The following is a 21,084-nucleotide window of genomic DNA, read 5'->3' on the forward strand; positions in this document are numbered from 1 at the left end:
GAAGCTGTTCTATGTTCTATATCAGTAGCCTACAGCATTTTAAATGTTATATGTAATTGTTCTGTATTTCTTCAAAAAGTGGAATGTAAAATTTTAATTTTATAGACATTCGTACGGACTTTGTATTTTGTCTTCCAATAAAACTGTTAATTTACCATCTTGAGCATGCAACTTTTGTTGGTCTAACCTCATGCTGATTCCGTCCTATTTTTAAAGAATAAAATTCTTTTAGATGTCACCACTTTAGTACATTTTGGTTACCTGACACAAAGCACGCCTTTTTTACACACGCAAGGTGTAAGCACACCCACCCTTGTGCCGCAGGTTAGAGGCGCGCAGGGGTTGTTATGACAACTCCCGCGCAAATAAAAGATGCGCTGTGCTGTGCATGGTTTGTCTGAGCTCTGAGCGTGAGCCAATCATCTGGCCACATTCCGCTCTGATCGCGCGCTGGATTTACAATTCCGAGCAGCTGCTTTAAAAAATAACTTGGAGCGAACGCAGCGGTCGCCATGGGGCAACACGGCGCAAAGAGTCTCCTGTTCCTTAGCAGTTTTAAGGTGAGGGGGAAGCAAGCTGAACATTCGCGCTAGACAAACAACTGAACTACAAGACAGAAAAGAGTTTGAGGTGCTGAAAAGATGTTGACACGGACTCTATCTCGTATTTCTGGAGAAAGGGATGAGAGGAGCGCGGATCAACCAGAGGCGACAGAGATTTATGGCTCAACTGTTCACAACTTCTGCTGAAAGCCATCTGGAATGACTCGCTTTTTACAAGTATGGAAAATAGAAACAGAAAGAAATCATAAAATATGTTCAAGTACAAACGCTTTTTGTTTAATATGCGCAGTGCAGTACATTCTAAAGTTTATTCTCCTTACTTCCTCAGGTCGTGTGAATAACTTTTAACAAACCAAACCTCGGAGAACAAGTTGGTCCGGGATGCCAGACAATATCGCTTTTCTGACGAACAGCACAGATTTGGGGCACGTCGGTCGCGCGTTGGGTTCGAGCGCGCGCCCCGCCTGGGCAATAGCAGTGCTGGCCAGCGTGCTGATCTTCACCACTGTGGTGGATGTTTTGGGTAACCTGTTAGTCATAATTTCGGTGTTCAGGAATCGGAAACTGAGAAATGCTGGTGAGCTTTCATTTATCTTTCTGGGCTACGCGCACTACATTCGCGCGCTGTTCATTGATGTAGCGCTTCACGTGCCATTAGGCTCAAGTGTTGAATGGGGATACAGATAATGAATAATGTAACGAATGAGATAATTAGTCGACTTGTTTCCTCTTTACTTGACAAGAATCTCATTTGACATGCTGCCTTAAGTGTAAATTATACATGGTGAAAAAACGTCTTCTACTCTCTAACATATTTGCCTGTGTGGTTTAAGGGTTTTAGTTAAATGTAAACTGTTCATACTGTTCATACCAACATCATAGTGTTTATGTAGTGTCAGTGAAGGATTACTTTATAGCAATAACAAGAAAATGTCTTGAAATTGGCAAACATCTTATATAACCATTCCATCCAAATAGCAAACGTCAGCTTTTAAAAAATAATAATAAAGTAGACAAATTAATGAACAGCTAAACATTTGTTTGAATTAAAACATTTTAGCACTGAATATACTCATGCATACCAATGTTAAAGCTTCCACCAACCATATCAATATTTTTGTCACTCACAAGTTCGTTTTTGTGGAGAAACTCCTTGTTTCAGCATTTTTTAAGTCTGAGCTTTTGGTAGTGTTAAGTTCACTTCACCTTGACCATGTCATGAAAAATTTACTGCAGCTTATCGCTCTCAGCAGTATGGGCTTCAAAGACTTTCGACTGTAGTTTGCCATAATTGGACGTGTACATCAGTGAAAATCTGGCACCCTCCAGAGCCGTATTAGACCCTTTATTTAATTGTAAATGGATGTGTTTGATGTTTTTAAATTGATGTTAAATCTAATTACCCACTTGAATGACCACATTGTGTTTTTGGGAACAACTGTTGAACTATGATGTCACGCTGTTGTTGGACTTGCGAAGTATGACATTGAGGGTTCAGAGGACAACAGATTTCATCTCTTTCAGTGCCTGTGACAATGTGTGTACGTATGCTTGTGTGTGTTTGTGGGGTTGTTCCACACACCGCTGATGCAATTGAGTGGGACTGCATTCAGAACCCCTTGACAGTTTGTGCATCTGCGGGGACATAAGCGTGGAGAGCGCTCACACAAGAGCGCACTTCAAAGCTCATGCTTTTTCTCATTGAGCAAGAGCCAGACCTGTCTGCTTCAAAGGCGTACTCGCAGTCTTATATCACCCTCTGTCTGATAGACACTCCTGACTCTCTCTGCCTTCCACCTCCAAAGCAATTCGAGCACATGGAGGTGGCATCAACGGCTCATTAGATTGAGTATGAATGCTGTCAGATTTTGTGCGTGGTCCCTCCGATGGATGTGGCGACTGCCTCTGTCTTCTCGCCTCTCGCCTGAGTGGATTTTCTGTGAAGGAGGAGAATTTATTCCTTCGTCTTTCAGCCCTTTGTCATTACCAGGGCCAATCAGGCATCTCACGCAAGCAATAACACTGTCACTAACACCCAAAGAAGCATTAAAGCAGCAAGGAACGCCACATGGATCTTTAGTGGTGTGCGCTGTGTGAACTAACAAGGGCAGAGAGCTGAGAAACAACAGATACTGGAAGCCTCTTTTCCAAACAAGTGTATTCGGAAGTAAAATCATAAGTTCCCAGAATCCTGTTTGCAGATTCACCGCGTAATCACCCCGTGTGAAGCGCAGACATAAAAGATTTATGACTGGTAAAAAAATCTCAGTCTTTTACGATAACGAAGCACATTCTGATGAGAGGGTGGGTATGAAAGAGACTGTATAAAAAGTCTCTTCTCTCCATGTCTTTCGCTTCTCCGTTTATGTTATGCAGAACAGATGCCATGCTTTATTAGTCAGACTTCCACGTCGAGTTCACATTTGAGGAATAGTTCGTCTAGAAATTTAAAGGGCCATTCAAGATGTAGATTAATCCAATCAGATTTGGAGAAATGTATCATTACATCACTTTGGATCCTCTGCAGTAAATGGGTGCCGTCGGAATGAGAGTCAAAACAGCTGATAAAAGCATCACAACAGTCCACATCAAATCGACATAAAGGGAAAGCCTTGTACTAAACAAATTCATTATTAAGATGTTTTAACTTCAAAACCATTGCTTCTGGATAAAATATGAGTCCTCTATCCATAATATTGCTTGCTCCAGTCAAAAAGTTGTCTCATCTGAGTCAGGAGAGAAATATGCACGAGCACCGTTCACAACTGAAAACATCCAAAACAGTTCTAAACAAATATGTTGGTGGGTTTTGAGAGGACACCATGGAATGAACTTTTATTGTGGATTATGGAAAAACACACTTTTCGTGTCACAAGTTGATAATTGGCTGGAGTCGTATGCATACTTGTGGTATATTGTGATCTTTTTATCAGCTGTTTGGCCTCTTATTCTGACGGCACCCATTCACTGCAGAGGGTCCATTTGTGAGCAAGTGATGTAATGTTAAATTTCTCCAAATCTGTTCCCTGTTTCCTCATTTATATCTATGCCCTGAGTGTGAATATATTTTCAGCTAAATTTTGGGTGAATGATTTCTTTCACCAATACTCCAACAGCTGTCAGTTGAAGGCACATGGCAGCCAGGGCTTCTGGAGTATCACTGTCCACTGGCCCCTCTCCCTTGCACTGTCCCCTGTGTGGTTATGTAATAGTGTTTCTAGAAAGGGGGGTGAGTGACAAGTGAAGTCCTCCTGCTGTCAGATTCCTGGCTGGCCCTGCTGTGCCACATGAGTATGGACGTTACAGTGGTCAGCACGACCGTCAGCACGTGTTTGTGTGCACTGATGTATGTGTGTGGTGAGTGTTCCTGTTCTGTGATTAGGGAAGTGTAGTTTTGTAATTTTGCTTTAGGTCAGATAAAATAAAATATTAGTGGGCTTGAAGCCAAGACTTTGGAGAAGATTAGTGATTGGTAAATGACTGTGACTGGCATGGCATTAGCTGTGAGAGATTTGAGGTTCAAATTCATATTCGTGTAAAACTGTCAGCATTAACTCACCCTGACATTGTCTCAAAGTACTATAACTTACATTAATATGTGGAGAGCAGAAGATTTCTTAAACATTAAAAGCAACATAATGTTCCTGGTCACTTTAAATATTCATTTTGTAGAAAAGAACAGCATGAACATTATTCAAAATCCTGTTTTTGCTTTCAACAAAAAATAGGTTTAATTCAACATAAGGAGGATGTTTTTCATTTATGAGTAAACTATTGCTTTAAGAAATCTTTGGAGAAATATTCTGTTTGATTCTTGTTCTGTTTGTGTTCTAGGGGAATTTTGTGCACTCTTGCTTTTCTCTCGGCCTCAGGGCTATCCATGATTAAACTTAAATCGGGTCAGTGTCCATCCGCAGAGTTGTCAAAGCTTTTCAGCATCTGTGGTGCTTCCCATATAAGGTGTATCTGGTTTTGCTCTCTCTCTTTGAGTGTGCGATTTTGAATTTCTCCTTGATTTTTCTCGTCTCGGCTTTTGAGCCTTGTGAAAGTGAACTGCTGTCCTCACCACCTGCTGGGGTGTTCATGTCCTGCACAAGAGTGGAAACACCTCTGCCTGTCACACAAACAGACACACGCAGGGAAACCAAGAAAATTAACACCAGTAGCAAAACGGATGAATGTTTGTTTGTCTGACATTTAGAGGAAGCAGGAAATAAAGGAAGAACAGAGGCATTCAAAGAAGGACCGCCACCAGCAACATTAGCAGTTGGCTACAAGAGACAAGCATGAAGATAATGTGACTCCATAGCATGTGTCTGACCCAGTTCAGCACCATGGACAGCAATGGATCAGTCATTCAAATCCAAATCCTTTCTATATCTGTCTTGATTGAATGCTTTGTAATCATTTAGAAGAAACTTATGTAACTGTCATGTAGGACCCTTGAGCAATTCCGCTAGGAAGTGGGTTTGGGCTGGAGCGCTGTGGATTTGGCTAAAGTCTGCGTGAACAGTGTTCAGAGAGAGAGAGAGAGAGAGAGAGAGAGAACAGCCCACCTGCTGTTATTTAGTGCCTAGAGACCATCCTCACTGGGCAGTAAAACTGTTTTCCAGAAGCATCACAGTTTAACATGGCTAAGGTCTACTCTGAGACAAGCAACACAAGGATTTTTTAGGCACTTTAAAGAAAGTCAGTACCAAGGATTTTAAACACAAGACCTTTAAGATCATAATGTAGCAGACGATTTGCTCTACTTTCGGAGATTTTTCTCGAGAGCAAGAAGTCAACCTTACTCTTGTTCTACTGTTTTCAAAATAGTAGGGTAGTTTCTGTTATGCAGTACATTTTGAGCTTTATAACTTGGAAAAAATGAATATACTTGTGTTGTAGTTTGAATTACATTTATAAAATAGTGTACCAGACTTACATAAATATGTTTTTTCTTCTCAAGGTCAGACATTTAATCATAACTTATTTACATAGTAGCAAAAAAGCAGAATGTCTAACAGGAAATAAAGATAAGGTTGAGGATGTTGAGTACATTTTGACATTTACTGACCATGCATCTTTTAAAATTTTTGATTATCATACACAATTTCAGGACAGCATGGATTGTTCTAGTGAAACCAACTGAGTCCACAAAATATTACAGAATCCACTGAAATTTCCATTGCTTTATGCAACTGCATTGCATGTACTGCACAAACATTTTCAGTTAATATTATATTATATAATATTTGATAAATAATCTTTTATCTTAAAAATGAGTGAAATATTTTGTTCATTATGTTTTGTCAAATGCTACTGTTCAAAAGTTTGTGTTCGGTAAGATTTTTTTAAATTAGATTTTAATATTCTTACTCTGTAAGGGAACATTAATTTAATTATACAGCATGACTTTAATGCCTCTTTCAATGTTTTAAAAGATTTCAACTTCATATGCTGTTCTTTTGAATTTTATGGTCATCATCAAAAAATCACATGATTTCTGAAGGATCACATGACACTGAAGACTGGACTAATGACTGCTTAAAATTCAGCTTTGCCATAAAAGGAATACATTACATTTAAAAAACGGAAAACAGTTATTTTAAGTTGTAATTATATTTCATGATATTGCTTGTATTTTTGATCAAATAAATGCAGCCTCGGTGAGCGTAAGAGACATCTTTCTATGCATTAAAAAACGTACTGACCTTTTGAAAGTCACTGTATAAGATGGGGGCATGACAATGTACTTCATCACACGATTGACAGAGTAAATGTTAAAAGATTTTTTTTTGTATTACACCCCCTGTAAAAAGAGCTTATATCTTCCTTATTGAATTTGACTTGTTTTGCCAAAAGGTTTTGAATATCTCATAATTCTCTTCAATCCATTCAGCCTGGTTGAGCTACAGTGGCACTAGGAGAGCCTGTCACGAGTGAATTCACCAATGTAATAGAACTTTGCTGGTATCCTTTTTTCCTTCTTTTACTTTTCTTTTTTTTCTTTCCAGTCTTTCCCTCACTGATGTACCAGCAAATGTCATTGCCCAGGGAGGCATTTGAAATTTAACAGGTAGAAAAAGAAAATCTCTACCGAAGCGTTTGTATTCAGTTCTTGTTTCGCTCTACCGCAGGTTCAAATAGGAGACAGAGTTTTGGCTTTGCTTTCAGGTTTACTTGATGATAGGTTCACAGCAGTAACTGTTTGTCTCCGCCTGTCTGTTCTCAGGACAGCAGCTTTTTTTAAACTTTTCGAAAGATGCATGGATTTGAATGCATGAAACAAAAATATGTCCACCCTTTCTGTTTCCGTCCAATTTAACAGATGCGTCCCTGATTCTCAGTGGACCATGATGTTGTTGTCTCGGGATGTATCATTCGGGCGACACTTTAAACCAAAGGTCTTGCAGTTGGATAGTTGCAGTGACAATAACAGTTGTCTTGGAATCACTCACAACCCTCTCCCAGCCAAAATTATTATTATTATTTTATTATTATTATTATTATTTTGTGGAAATGTCGTAAAAATGCATGCATAATAAAGCATGTTAAATTATACTGAACAAAATTAAATCTGAAGAGTTTCGGAGCTTGGCAAACTTTACTTTGCTCTCTAGGCAAACGTTCTCTTTTACATGCAGCATGCTGACTGTACCTTGGCACGAGATAAAACAGAAAAACCCTGGACAGGCAGGCTGAGGCATCACCATGATCTTCAAACCCATCTTTCCTGATTTCACAAACCAGAGACCCAGCAAAAAAAGTGCTGCATGTCAAGATTTTTGAGATCCATTTATGTATGCATACATTGAGGCATTATCTGATCTCTTTAGTTTAATGAAATCCATCGTTCTACACCCTACAACCAGTGATAATAATGCAAAGATCTGGACTGAGTCATTTGATCATTGGGAATTGTGGGCTGAGGCGCACAATCTGAATTTCATGAACCCCAATTTTGATCTGATCAAAGATTGCATGCCTCAAGCATTTTAAACCCTTTAAAGCTTTACTTCAACATCAGCATGAAATAAAAATCCACACTGTTCAGAAAAAAGAGAAAAATTAAGCAAACTCAATGTAACATACAGTATATCATCCTACCAAAGCTTTCAACACAGCCTAAGTTGAACTTTTGTGCCGTTTACGCTGCTGTTACATAACACAATCTGAGACATTTTATTTACATTACTCCATGACTCATCTGATTCACTTTGAAGGAGTCAAAGGTCAACATGTTGACATTTTGACGGAGGCCTTCAACGAGGATACTGTTCTTTATGTGGCTGCTCAGAGGGCTGAATGATGTAATAGTGTTTGGCTGGAAGGAACGCTGAGGTTCAGAGTGGGCTGACTGTTCGCAGGGTGGATTGTAGAGAAGCCTGTGTGGATTCATACAGGTGGGATATAGTCTTTTTCGATTTGTGTTGGCAGAATGACATGAAACTCAAGCAGCAGTTATCCTTTAAGAGGAAAACATCAAATTCCAGAGCAGAAAGGGCATGCTTTTGTATGCGATGGGAGCTTTTTGTATACTACATACTTATAGTTGTCCTAAAAATGTATGAAAAATGATTTCATTAATTACTCACTCTCACATCATTCCAAACCCGTAGGACCTTTGTTCATTTTCAGAACACAAATGAAGACATTTTTGATGAGCTTTCTGACCCTGCATAGACAGTAACACAGCTACCACATTCAAGGCCCAGAAAGGTAGTAAGGACATTGTTAAAATAGTCCATGTGACACCAGTGGTTCAATCGTAATTTTATGAAGCTACAAGAATACTTTTTGTGCGCAAAGTAAACAAAAATAATGACTTTATTCAACTATTTCTTCTCTTTTGTGGCAGTCGACGCACGTTCACTAAAGCACCCCAATAATAATAATAATAATTCAACTATAGTTCTTTCATGCCAGTTCATGTCAATAAATGTATTTTATTAATTGGTCATGAAATAAGCAGAATGTTGTAGTGGTATTACAGGACATTACATTCTTTGGAAGTAAGGGGAGCTGTTTGAAGCTGCAGTGGCCATGGCTCAAGGGCACAATAGTAGTGCTTGTCATTTGATGCTACTGAGAGTGCATGCTTCCGGGTACCAATTAAGATTAGCCCTTGGTGCCGCTCTATTTGGGCCTCGGTCCAGTTTTTCATCATTTCAAGTTCTCTTATCCCCAAGGACTGGACCCCTGCCACAATTTGCAATCCGTAAAAATACAACAAAAACATGTCACCATCCTCATCTGCATATCCCAAAAGTTGCAATAGCCTTATAATGTGATTTCCATATTTTACCTAGTATGAAATGACCTTGTGAATATATCACTCCAAAGGAACAGAAAAGTGGTTCTTCAGTAATTTTCCTTGACCCGAGTCCTTCACCCTGCTGCATGTTGTGATATATAAATGAAAATGTAATTGTTGGAGTGAGTAAAATACGCAACAGGGTTAATATCGATAAGTGCTTTAACCTTTCAGGATCAAGGTTTATAAAAACCTCTGAAATGACAAAAAATTGTGATCAAAGACAGGTCGTTTTTTTCTCTCTTGAATCAGGAAGTAATCTTTCAGTTATAAAGAAGATCATTCTTGTTGCATACCGCACTGAATCAATATTTAATTCTTCAAGAGCTCACCCTCTAACATCTAAATGGAAACAATGTTATATAAAAAATAAAATAATATATTATTTTTTATTTTATTTAAATTGTTTAAAATTGTTTTTAACTATTTTATTTTTAATGTATTACGCATACTTATGACAAATAAAAACTGTAGGTAATCCAGGTTTGAATCTGGTCTGCCTCATCCTGTCTTTATTACTCTAATTTCATCAATTATGATGTATATAGTAAAGAACCAAACATATCAATAATATAATCGCTGCTAATTATATTGTGTCAACACCAAGTCTCTAAATTCATTTTCTGTAACATTTGATCTTCATCTGAATTCTTTTTTTTTTTTTTTTGTCTCGATCCTTAATCATATGCAGTCGAGGGGTCTCCATGTGCTATCAGCTTTTATCAATTATGAGTAACAGCGCAGATGCTGTGCTAATGAGCACATAAATTAGGCTGCATGTGAAGTTCCTCAAGGTCATCCTCCTCCATTAGTAATTACACTTTTTGAACTTAAGTGGAATTGAGCTCGAAGTGAACCATAAGCCATGCTCAGCAAGAACAAGGGCTTCCATCAGAAGTTTAATTTCCTCTAATTACGCATGGATCACCTTTCACTCTCTGAAAGACCAAGAAGTTTTATTTTGGGCAAAATCATTCAAAGTTAGGTTTTTCTTTTTGGGTTTAATGAGAGGAACATGAAACAAGTCAGAGCACAAGTCAATCCTTCTCACCTCTTTCTCCTTCCAATTAGCTTTCTTGTATAACATCTGGAATAATACCCTACCGTTCTAAAGTTTGGGGTCAGTAGATAGATATATATTTTAAAGAAATTAAAACTTTTATTTTGCAAGGATGCATTAAATTCATCAAACGTGACGGCAAAGACTTTTAGACTGTTACAAAAGATTTCTATTTCAAATAAATGCTGTTCTTGACTTTTACAAATCAAAGAATCCTGAAAAATGCATATCATTCCACAAAAATATTAAGCAGCACAACTATTTGCAAAGTTATCAGTAATAATAACAATTGTTTCTTGAGCTCCAAATCAGCAAATTAGAATGATTTGAAGGATCATGTTACACCGAAAACTGGACTAATGATGCTGAAAATTCTACTTTGTCATCGCTGGAATAAATTACATTTTAAAATATATTAAAATAGAAAGCAGTTATTTTAAATTGTAATAATATGCACCCTGGGTGAGCATAAGACCCTTGAAACAAGTTAAAACATTAAAAACTTTTGTATGTTACTGTATATTTAGTGTGTTTGACTTCAGCAGCACCATGGACAGAACAAGGAAGCAGTTCAAGTATAAAGTCTTACTATATATCAGCATGGATTTCTGCTGATGATTTGGCTTCATTTTCTGTCTATGTTCTCTAGATATACTGACCTTGTAAAGAAAAGGTCAAATAGCCATTTATATGAAAGGACTCACTAGTGCACTATACTGACTCTCATTTACTTTTATTCTGTTGATCTGTGTGGTCATTCATTCCCAAGAGATCCTGGACCTCGCTGGGATGAACTACCTGGACACAATGAAGGATTTCCTCAGAAACCCTTAGAAAATGCAGGGTCAAGATGTATTATCGTGCTTGGCATGGCTTCACAAAATTGCAAAGGTTGTCCAGATCCGCAAGGAAAAGCAAAAAAAGCCACCTGTCTTGTGGGCATGTTGAAACAGAAGTGTCTATGTGTCTTACAGCTGTAGCTCTTCTTTTTTTGCGCTTAAAGTCTTTGACAGGTGAGCATGGCATGCACGTATCATTTTATACTGTACTCTGAGGGTTTCATAACCCAGTCTGACCCTGTTCAAGTGCTTTTATAATGAGCCTTACACGTGGAATAAGAACCCTTGCCTTCTGTTCTCCCTCCAGAACTTTTCCCCAGCTTCCTCTGTGAGGTTTTCCATTACACTGTAACTATTTTAAATAGGAAATAACTAAGACATCTTGTCCTTACTCGCCTTTCTTATCTCACTCTTCCTCTTCATATCTAAATATGTGACATTCATATGCTTGTAAAGGAATACTTCACATAAAAATGAAAGTTTTCTAAAAAAAAAAAAAAAAGTACTCACACAGTACGCCATCCAAGATGAGTTTTTTTTTTTTCATCAGAACAGTTCTGGAGAAATTTAGCATTAATTTAGCATCCTTTGCAGTGAATGGGTGCCGTTGTCAGAATGAGAGTTCAAACAGAGTAATTGACATGACTCTAGTCCATCCATTATCGTCTTGTGAAATGAAAAGCTGCATTTTTTTGTAATAAACAAATCTGTATTAGGAGAGAAATATGCACAATAGGGGACTTTTTTTTATTGGAGGAAGCATTATTATAGATTGCGGGCTGATATTTTGCCTAGAAATGACAGTTTAAAGTTAAAATGCTGTATGATGATAGATTTGTTTCTTACAAACATGCAGCTTTTCACTTCACAGTATGTTAATTTATGGACTGGAGTCATGTTGTGGATTATTGTGATGTTTTTATCATTGGTGAGCAAGTGATCTAATGCTAAATTTCGCCAAATCTGTTCTGAAACAAGATTTGAAGAAACAAGCTAATCTGTATCTTGGATGGCCTGAAGGTGAGTAAATTCTTCAACAAATTTTCTATTTTGGGTGAACTGTTCTTTAAATACGAGTATCAGAGTTCCCATAGTTCTGGAAAACCTGGAATTATCATAAAATTTTAGACAATCTCTATCATGTAGGTTTCCATACATTTTGTTTTTTGTGAAGCTCAGATCTGAAAGCCTCCATCAGCTACAATCATGGACATTTTTTGGTCAAAAGGTGTGGGAACCCTGGTGCATGATCTTAAATGTGGTAAGGTGTATGAGCACAGCTGAATGGCATTTTAGATTTCTTTTTATTCTTACTTCACCTAGACTTTATTCATATCACGTGCACATATTCACATCAGACTAGATTGCTGTGTTTCACACACACACACACACACACACACACACACACACACACACACACACACACAGAGACAGATAGTACACCATTAATCAAACACAGGCTCATTACTCATTAGGTTCTCATTGTCAGCTTTTGTAGTTGTCATATTTTGATATTTAAGTCAGAGCAAGTTGGAGCTTGCAAAAAATGCTGTGTACACAATATATTATCTTTCATTATATTATTATTCTGTACTGTAGATCTGCAATTACTGTTCTTGCTCAGTGGGCAGCATTTACATATTTAGCTTTGTCTGAAACCACATCAATATTCTGCATAATTATCTCTTTATAATGCTTAAATATGCAGAGATGAGTTATATAAAGGTAAATAAATAAATATGAATTTGAACAGGAGCTTTTATTATGACCAAGGGCATTATTACAAAATAACCTCATAGGCTACAGTATATTATATAGTGAAGTTCACACATTAAGTGGCTTAAGAGATTTTAAAAATATGCATGTTACACACAGGTTGGTTTCTTGACATATGTGAACACAGTAATGCCATTTATACCAGCTGTCATTGTGCGTTATTTTGCGATACATTCATCTACAGAGCAGCGCTACGACCTTGAATGTGCTTCATCTCTGGTTGAATTATAGTGGGGATAAAAGTCTAAAGAAAAGAGAAGAAAGCACAGAGAAAAAAGGTTGGGCTCAGGTATAGGTCAGGGTAATTGTGTTTATCATTTCATAGACTCTAGCTTTATCCTCTGAATAAAGCTAAGAAAAGGGAATAGCTGAAAAGAGTAAAGTCAGTGTCGTTTCAACATGACAGACTGACACAGTTTTTAGGTTTTTGGATCATTTTTAAAGGCCACCGTGATGAACAGCAGAGAATATTGGGTTATGATCTCTCTAATGACATGCTGAGAGGTGCCAGGAATACTTTTTGGCATTTGCTGAAAAGGATGGGGAAAAAACAACTTCCCCTCTTCTCATTTTTTTGATTTGTATATGCATTGCTGTTGGTGATATCTGACAAAATCCAAGTGAAATGTTATGCTTCTCTTTCAACAGGAAAATCTGATTAATGGGGGTCCTTACGTTTATGGCCCTCACGTTTCATCCAGAGTCTTAGGGCTGGGAGGGGGAAAGACACTGACTGAATGTTAAAATGGTCTGGATGTCTAAAAAGCTGTAGGCGATGAGGGGAAAATGTATGCCTCATTGAAGCTGTTCACCACTCATGCCTTTGATACAATCATTTCTTATTCTTTTAAAGGTGAGTCTCTTGAAACTTGGCAAGAATATGTCAAGATCACATTTCACTCCAAAAAGAAAAATAAGAATATTGTGCATAAAGAAATTGAATCTTAGTTTTAGCACCATAAAGATTAGTTTTTATTAAGCAAAGTTATTATAATTAAGCACATATTTCCCAAAATTGCATAATACAAAGCAAATGTTAATGGCTTAGCATATTTAATGTATTTTACACTAGTTATAGATCATGTTATGCTGCTTTTAAATAAAAATTGTAGTATTAATATTTTGTATATGTATGTATATATATATATATATATATATATATATATACACTCAGAAATAAAGGTACAAAAGCTGTCACTGTCACCTTTATTTCTCAGTGTATATATATATATATATATATATATATATAAAATATAAAATAAATCTTGAAGATTTCTTGAATATATATACATATATATATATATATATACATATACATACATACATACACACACATATATATATATATATATATATATATATATATAATTCAAGAAATCTTATTGATCCTAAAAAATAGACTTGTTATTTTATGCTAAATACATTTTTCAATTTTAATTTTGTGGTAAAATGTGAGCTGGACATGTTTTTGTGAGATTCGACTTTCCACTTCCTTCCACTTTCATTATTCTGATGGGAAATCAACTGGAAAAACACAAAAATTACACTTTAAATATATGTGTAGTAAATGTATCTGTATGCAGATATTTGCTACCAGTTACAAGGAATGAAGGGCTATCTGGAATAATTAGATGACTCAGTCAGCTGTCTCTACATCGGCTGTAAACAGTGACTGTTTAACATGAGAAAGTGAGTAAATGGATTGGTCGACATAACAAAATTTTTAACACAGCAGACCATGCATGAGATTAATCTGAGAGGGCAGAAGCTAGAAGAGAGTGCATTGTTTTACGGAGCGATGTGTTTTCTGTTGTCACAGTGTAATCAAAGGCTTCACACTCCCTGGGGATCCTGCTTTTGAAGTTGATGTGATTCATTCTTTGTCTTTTCTTTTCACTCTGTAGCTTTGTCAGTCTTGATTCTTGTTTCCTCTCCTATTTGCTCGCTGGTTCTCAGTTTGTCGTTAACATGAGTTTAGCCCTATATTCAATTTAAAAGGCATAAAACATGATTGGAAGTGCAAAGGCAAGAAGCAGGGCATTGAAAGTAACAGGTATACTGTGAAAAGGTTCTTTTTAATGTAGGCAACATAAATGTACTTATAGGAATCATAAACACATGTCATAATGATTTTCACGTGCGGCAGACATCGTTTTCGTGACAACAGAAAAGTTTAACATGCAAACTAAAAAGAAGGTTAGGGTCAGTGTTCACTGCTTTTCAAAAGTTTATTGTCAGCAATTTTTTTAATGTTTTTGAAACCTTTAATGCTTTCCAAAGTTGTATTTATTTAATGAAAATTACAGTAATGGTAATATTATAAAATTTTATGAAAGGCCTGTTTAGTTTTTAAAAAAACATATATTTCAAAATGTAATTTATTCTCGTGTTGGCCAAGCTAAATTTTCAGCATCCATTACTCCAGTCTTCAGTGTCACATGATTCTTCACAAATCATTCTGATATGCTGATTTTCTGCTCAATCTTCTTCTTATCCATATTTGAAACAATGTTGTGCTGCTTTATATTGTTGTGGAAGCTGTGATTGATATAGAATATAATGATTATTCAATTTTATTCTAATAACTTTCTTTTATATATATATATATATATATATAAAGAAAGTTATTAGAATAAAATTGAATAATCATTATATTCTATATCTATGTGTATATATATATATATATATATATATATATATACACATGTATACACAGCGGGTAAAATAAGTATTGAACACGTCACCATTTTTCTCATTAAATATATTTCTAAAGGTGCTGTTGACATGAAACTTTCACCAGATGTTGGTAACAACCCAAGTAATCCATACATACAAAGAAAACAATACAAATAAGTTCAGAAATTAAGTTCTGTGTAATAAAATGGAATGACCTAAAGGAAAAAGTATTGAACATGCTTACTGAAATTGATTCTTCGTAGAAAAGCCTTTGTTGGTAATGACAGCTTCAAGGCGCCTCCTGTATGGAGAAACTAGTCTTATGCATTGCTCAGGTGTGATTTTGGCCCATTCTTCCACACAAACACAAACAGTCTTCAAATCTTGAAGGTTCCATGGGCCTCTTCTATGAACTCTGATCTTTAGTTCTTTCTATAAATTTTCTATTGGATTCGAGTCAGGTGATTGGCTGGCCATCTAGCAGCTTTAGTTTCTTTCTCTGAATCCAATTGGCCTATCGGTAAGCCCCTCCCCTAGAACGTTGATAAGCCAATAGCAGTCCAGTATCAGTTGCACGGGGACCTGAACTCGGACATCTTTAGGTTTCAGCGCCATAGAAAAGCATTGGAAGATCGCGAGTTCTCGTCGGTTTTGTGGTGATTGTGCCGCAAAAATGGTAAAACGATGTGCCTGGGGCACTTGTAATACTGATTCGAGATATCCGGAGAGGATGGGCAATGGAATTTGGTACAAAATGTACCCAAGTATTCACCCCAATACAAACGAAGACAAAAACGTTCGTTTTCTGGTTGTCATACACTCATTAAGTTACAGTTTTCATCTGCTCAAGCAGAACGTTAATGTTATCTTGTGCTTTAGCAAGGTATCTCTGGCTAAAACTAGCTAACGGTAAAGTTAGTGATGCTAACGTACAAACCTAAATAGCGGACTGTTCTCGCATCTTCTACAGTGTAGGTCAAAAACACACAAACGTAGGTCTACATTTCAGTGCCTCTCCATATTAAACTGGTTAAATGTACATTAATTTAATCGTAGCCTGTGATACATGAACAGTGTTGATCCTGCATGTTGTCATCCGCGATCGTGATGACCGACCGTAATATGAGACTTCTCCCGCTTGCATTGTGATCTGTAAAACCCTCGCTTCGAGTTACCCACCGTATTTATTTTTAAATATTTTATAAATCCCTCCATGGAATATTTAATTCCCATTTGGTGGCCTTCTGTGTCCAAAATTGTGCAAAAACATCGTGGGACAAGGTTTTCACACTGTAGCTGTCACTGAAAGACAGTGAGCAACTCCGTTTGTTTGTCTGAGGGAGCAACAGTAACTAAGGGGGGCGGGGCTTACCGATAGGTCAATTGAGGGTTTCCTTGGCTGTGTGTTTGGGGTCATTGTCTCGTTGAAATGTCCACCCTCATTTCATCTTCATCATCCTGGTAGACGGCAGCAGATTTTTATCAAGAATGTCTCGGTACATTTTTCCATTCATACTTCCTTCAACTATATGAATTTTGCCAGTGCTGCACCATGATGTTTTGGGGTGATGTACAGTGCCATTTGACCTCCGAACATGGTGGCATCCAAAGAGTACAATTTTTTATCTCATCTGACCATACTAAATTCTGCCAGTATTTCATAGGCTTGTCTAAATGTTGTGCAGCAAACTTTAAACGAGCTTCAACATGCTTTTTCTTGCGTGGTGAGTGTGCATACAGGCCATGGTGGTTGAGTGCATTACTTATTGTTTTCTTTGAAACGATTATACATGCTAATTCCAGGTCTTTCTGAATCTCTCCATGGAGTTGGCTCTTGGACAACTCTTCTGATAACTCTTTTCACTCCTTTGTCAGAAATCTTGTGAGGAGCACCTGGCCGTGGCTGGATTATGGTGAAATAATGTTCTTTCCACCTCTGGATTATGGCCCCACGAGTGCTCACTGGAACATTCAGAAGTATAGAAATCCTTCTGTAACCAATGGCATCAGTATGTTTTGCAACAATAACGTTTCGAAGGTCTTGAGGAAGCTCTTTGATTTTACCCATCATGAAATGTTTCTTTTGTGACATGTTGGTCATGAGACACCTTTTTAGGCCATCAGTTGGGACTGAACCAACCAATATTAATTTCCACTGACAAGGGGCAGGATTGCTTTCTAATTACTGATAGATTTCAGCTGGTGTCTTGGATTTCCATGCCTTTTTGCACCTCCCTTTCTTCATGTGTTCAATACTTTTTCCTTGTGTCATTCCACTTTATTACACAGAACTTAATTTCTGAACTTATTTGTTTTGCTTTCTTTGTATGTATGGATTACTTGGATTGTTACCGACGTCTGGTGAAAATGCACTGATGACATCTGGTGAACAGCACTTTTAGAAATATATTTACTGAGAAAAATGGTGACTTGTTCAATACTTATTTTACCCACTGTATATATATATATATATATATATATATAATATTTATAAATTCATTGATTTATTCATGTAATAATAAAAACTTTTGACATGGCCACAGAGTCAAATTGTAAAAAACAAAACAAAACAAACAAATAAATAAATATTCATTTTATTCACATAATACAACCTAGGTCTTGAACCCTAATCAAACACACCTGAACCAGCAAATCAAACTCTTCAGGATCACTTGAAAAATCACAGGCCAGGTGAGCTGAAATAGGTTGGAAATAAACTTAACGGAATAGAGGGGCACCAGAAGCAGCTGTAGGTAACACATTTTTCGATTTTGCCACAAGAGGCATAACAAACTGTGCTATCACATCGACATCAATCTGTGCTCGTAGAAATGAGATTATTAACAAGTCCTCTTTCTCTCACTCTGTTTCGCACAGGCAACGTGTTTGTTGTCAGTTTGGCCTTCGCTGACCTGGTGGTGGCTTTCTATCCCTACCCGCTGGTCTTGTATGCAATCTTCCATGACGGCTGGTCTCTGGGGGAAATCCAGTGTAAAGTCAGCGGATTCCTAATGGGCCTGAGTGTGATTGGCTCGGTTTTCAACATCACTGGCATCGCCATCAACCGTTACTGCTACATCTGTCACAGTTTTGCCTACGGACGTCTCTACAGCTTCCGTAACACTCTGCTGTTAGTGGCCCTGATCTGGGCTCTCACTGTGCTCGCCATTCTTCCCAACTTCTTTGTGGGTTCGCTGAGTTACGACCCCCGTGTTTACTCCTGCACCTTCACGCAGACTGCCAGCAGCTCCTACACTGTGGTGGTGGTGGTGGTTCACTTCCTGGTGCCCATCGCGGTGGTGACCTTCTGCTACCTGAGGATTTGGGTTCTGGTGATACAGGTGAGGAGGAAGGTGAAGAGCGAGGAACGCTCAAGGGTGAGACCCAGCGACTTGCGCAACTTCATCACCATGTTCGTGGTGTTCGTTTTATTTGCAATCTGCTGGGCTCCGCTCAATCTAATCGGTCTCGTGGTGGCCATCGACCCAGAGGCCATGGCTCCACGTATTCCAGAGTGGCTCTTTGTGGTCAGCTACTTTATGGCCTATTTCAACAGTTGCCTCAACGCCATCATTTACGGACTCCTCAATCGTAACTTCCGAAAGGAGTATGTGCGGATCATGACGTCAGTGTGGATTCCTCGGAGGTTTGTGACTGAGACCTCCAGGGCTGCCACAGATGGGATGAGGAGCAAACCCTCACCAGCCATCAATAACAACGAGTGACTTTTGTTTTCAGCCAATCACTGTTCAGAAGGAAACGTCATGGATGCATGAAGCAAATTCATATGCTTTGAACTGTGAACACTTGACTTTTTTTAATGCTACGAAACCATTATGTACAACTCAGGGTGCTTGTTTTATTTTCAACCTAGGCTCATTGGAAATTTGTGAGTGCCTAAATTTCTGCAAAACCTGAAACATGTTGCTTTGGGTACATTTCACTGAATTTTTCAGGTGGCACGTCTACAAACAGCGCTATAAGCCATTTCATTTTTTTTCCTCATTGGAGATGCAGTTTTATTAAACAGTACAGCACAATAAAAATGACATTCCCGTGTGTATGAAATAGTTGCAAAATGATATTGCATTGCTTGTAGCATGTTTCACAGCAGTTTCAAAGCAAAATATCCAGTGTTTAGCAAGTTTAATTTTCTTTGAAACAGCTGAACATGAATGAGCTAATGCTTTATTACATTGTTTGTAACAGCAATTCAGAAATGAAATGTCGGGTGAGTGGCGCAAAAATGCTCCATTGCCATTGAAATTAATTTACCACCTACACTAAACCCTACCGACAGTGTTAAGAAAAGCAAATGTCAGGTAAAACCATTTGCTGAAGCAACCATGCCATTTTAGCTTCAAAGCTTTGAGCTCTTTTGTGGAGTGTCGTGACTTGTGGTTTACAGGACTCGTACCAGAATACTCTGCATCGCAAATACAATGCTGTACCTACCGAGCAAGTTTACTATGTCAGAAAAACCATTCAAATTGAGCAAATTATGTGATGCAAATGTTAAAACGTATTAGTCTACAAATCATGCAGTATGATAAAAGTGTTTTGAGGCCATTGCATAGTATTATGGAAGGAACCGTGCAAAAACAAGCCTTTTATTCATCAATAATCTGCCCCATAATGATAATTTGTGTGAAAAGAGAAGAAAGTTACTGTTTTACGTCTCTAGTGTTCTAGTGTAGTTATGTATAGATGTGTTTATGCAGTATGTAGAAATGTAGGCAGTTCCAGTGAGCCTTGGTTGTATATTTTTGATGTTGTGATCCATTTCAGAACATTATTATTATTATTATTATTATTATTAAGAATAATAAGAAATATTTAACTCACAATTTATATTGAAAATTAAACAAAGTACATTTTAAATCCATGTATTTATGGACTGTTTATGATCCATGACTATTTATTGAAGACATTTTGTACAATTTTGTGGGTCTGTTGTATATATGTTGTATAAATCAGTATGCATCACACATTTTAGTCATTTTCAATTCAGAACTTCTGCCTTACACTTGAACTTTCTCATTAAATATGAAAAAATCCATATATTCAAGGTGCCAAATGTTAATGCATTGACAGGAAGTATCTCATATACCAAATCAGTTTGTCATATCGAACCAAATGAGATTCTGAGAGCATCCTAATTTAAATGTAACGTCAACAGAGCTTTAATGAGCAGAGAGCTTCCAGCACAGCAAGATAAAGCACAAACTTTGAAAAAAAGCACTTCATGTGGATTCTGCAAAGAGAAATTTAGCTTTTTCAAAGTGAACGGTGACAGCGTGCGGTCAGTCAGTCATCAGCTTCAATCTGTGTTCACCTCTTATCTTTCAAACATTAAATGTCATTCATGACTTTGGGGTTATTACTTTGCCAGGAAATGTGCATGACTCTGAAACCATATATTTTCTTCAACAAATGATCTGCTAGTAAAACGTATAGCAGGAATTCTGTTTAAGATTAAAGGTTACTGGCAAAAGGGGAAAGTATTAATGAAACCTGGTTCGAATGTATTATTGTTATCTGTGCTTGTTTTCATATGATTTGACAATGTGAGATTCAATCCTCCCGCCATAACGAGACGTTCCATGCAGTGTGATTGTACTGCGTGAGAACATGCTTCACCATTGACCTGAATAAATGAAAAGAACCAAACTGATGAAAGCCAAGTCTATTGGTGATTGTGTAACCTCTCTCTGGTATGAATGGGCTGCAGAGGGATTACATGGAGAGATTGGGATGAGCTTGCTCCTTATGGCCACATTTGCACAGGGAATTATGGGGGATGTGTGGCTGGCGTCCCAGCAGATGGTGGACGGAGGTAGTTGATAACATAAACACTTGGCCAAGTTGAGA

General features: G+C 37.5%; 1 protein-coding gene across 1 annotated transcript; it reads left to right on the forward strand.

Annotated features, from left to right (window-relative positions):
- The first annotated feature begins 397 nt into the window (after positions 1-397).
- Positions 398-20,870, forward strand: mtnr1bb (melatonin receptor 1Bb). Its single transcript, XM_058788356.1, has 3 exons — positions 398-779; positions 892-1,140; positions 18,091-20,870. The coding sequence occupies exons 2-3, from the start codon at positions 945-947 to the stop codon at positions 18,936-18,938; spliced, it is 1,044 nt and encodes a 347-aa protein (XP_058644339.1). The 5' UTR covers positions 398-779; positions 892-944; the 3' UTR covers positions 18,939-20,870.
- The last annotated feature ends 214 nt before the right edge of the window (positions 20,871-21,084 follow it).

The sequence above is a fragment of the Onychostoma macrolepis genome, chromosome 10 (genome assembly GCF_012432095.1).
Source record: "Onychostoma macrolepis isolate SWU-2019 chromosome 10, ASM1243209v1, whole genome shotgun sequence".
Taxonomy (NCBI): Eukaryota; Metazoa; Chordata; class Actinopteri; order Cypriniformes; family Cyprinidae; genus Onychostoma; species Onychostoma macrolepis.

Bases quoted from the DNA above. Each gene is read 5' to 3' on its own strand.
- mtnr1bb (XM_058788356.1), top strand. From the start codon at position 945: ATGCCAGACAATATCGCTTTTCTGACGAACAGCACAGATTTGGGGCAC. The intron at 1,141-18,090 runs GTGAGCTTTCAT...TGTTTCGCACAG, and splicing joins TCGGAAACTGAGAAATGCTG to GCAACGTGTTTGTTGTCAGT.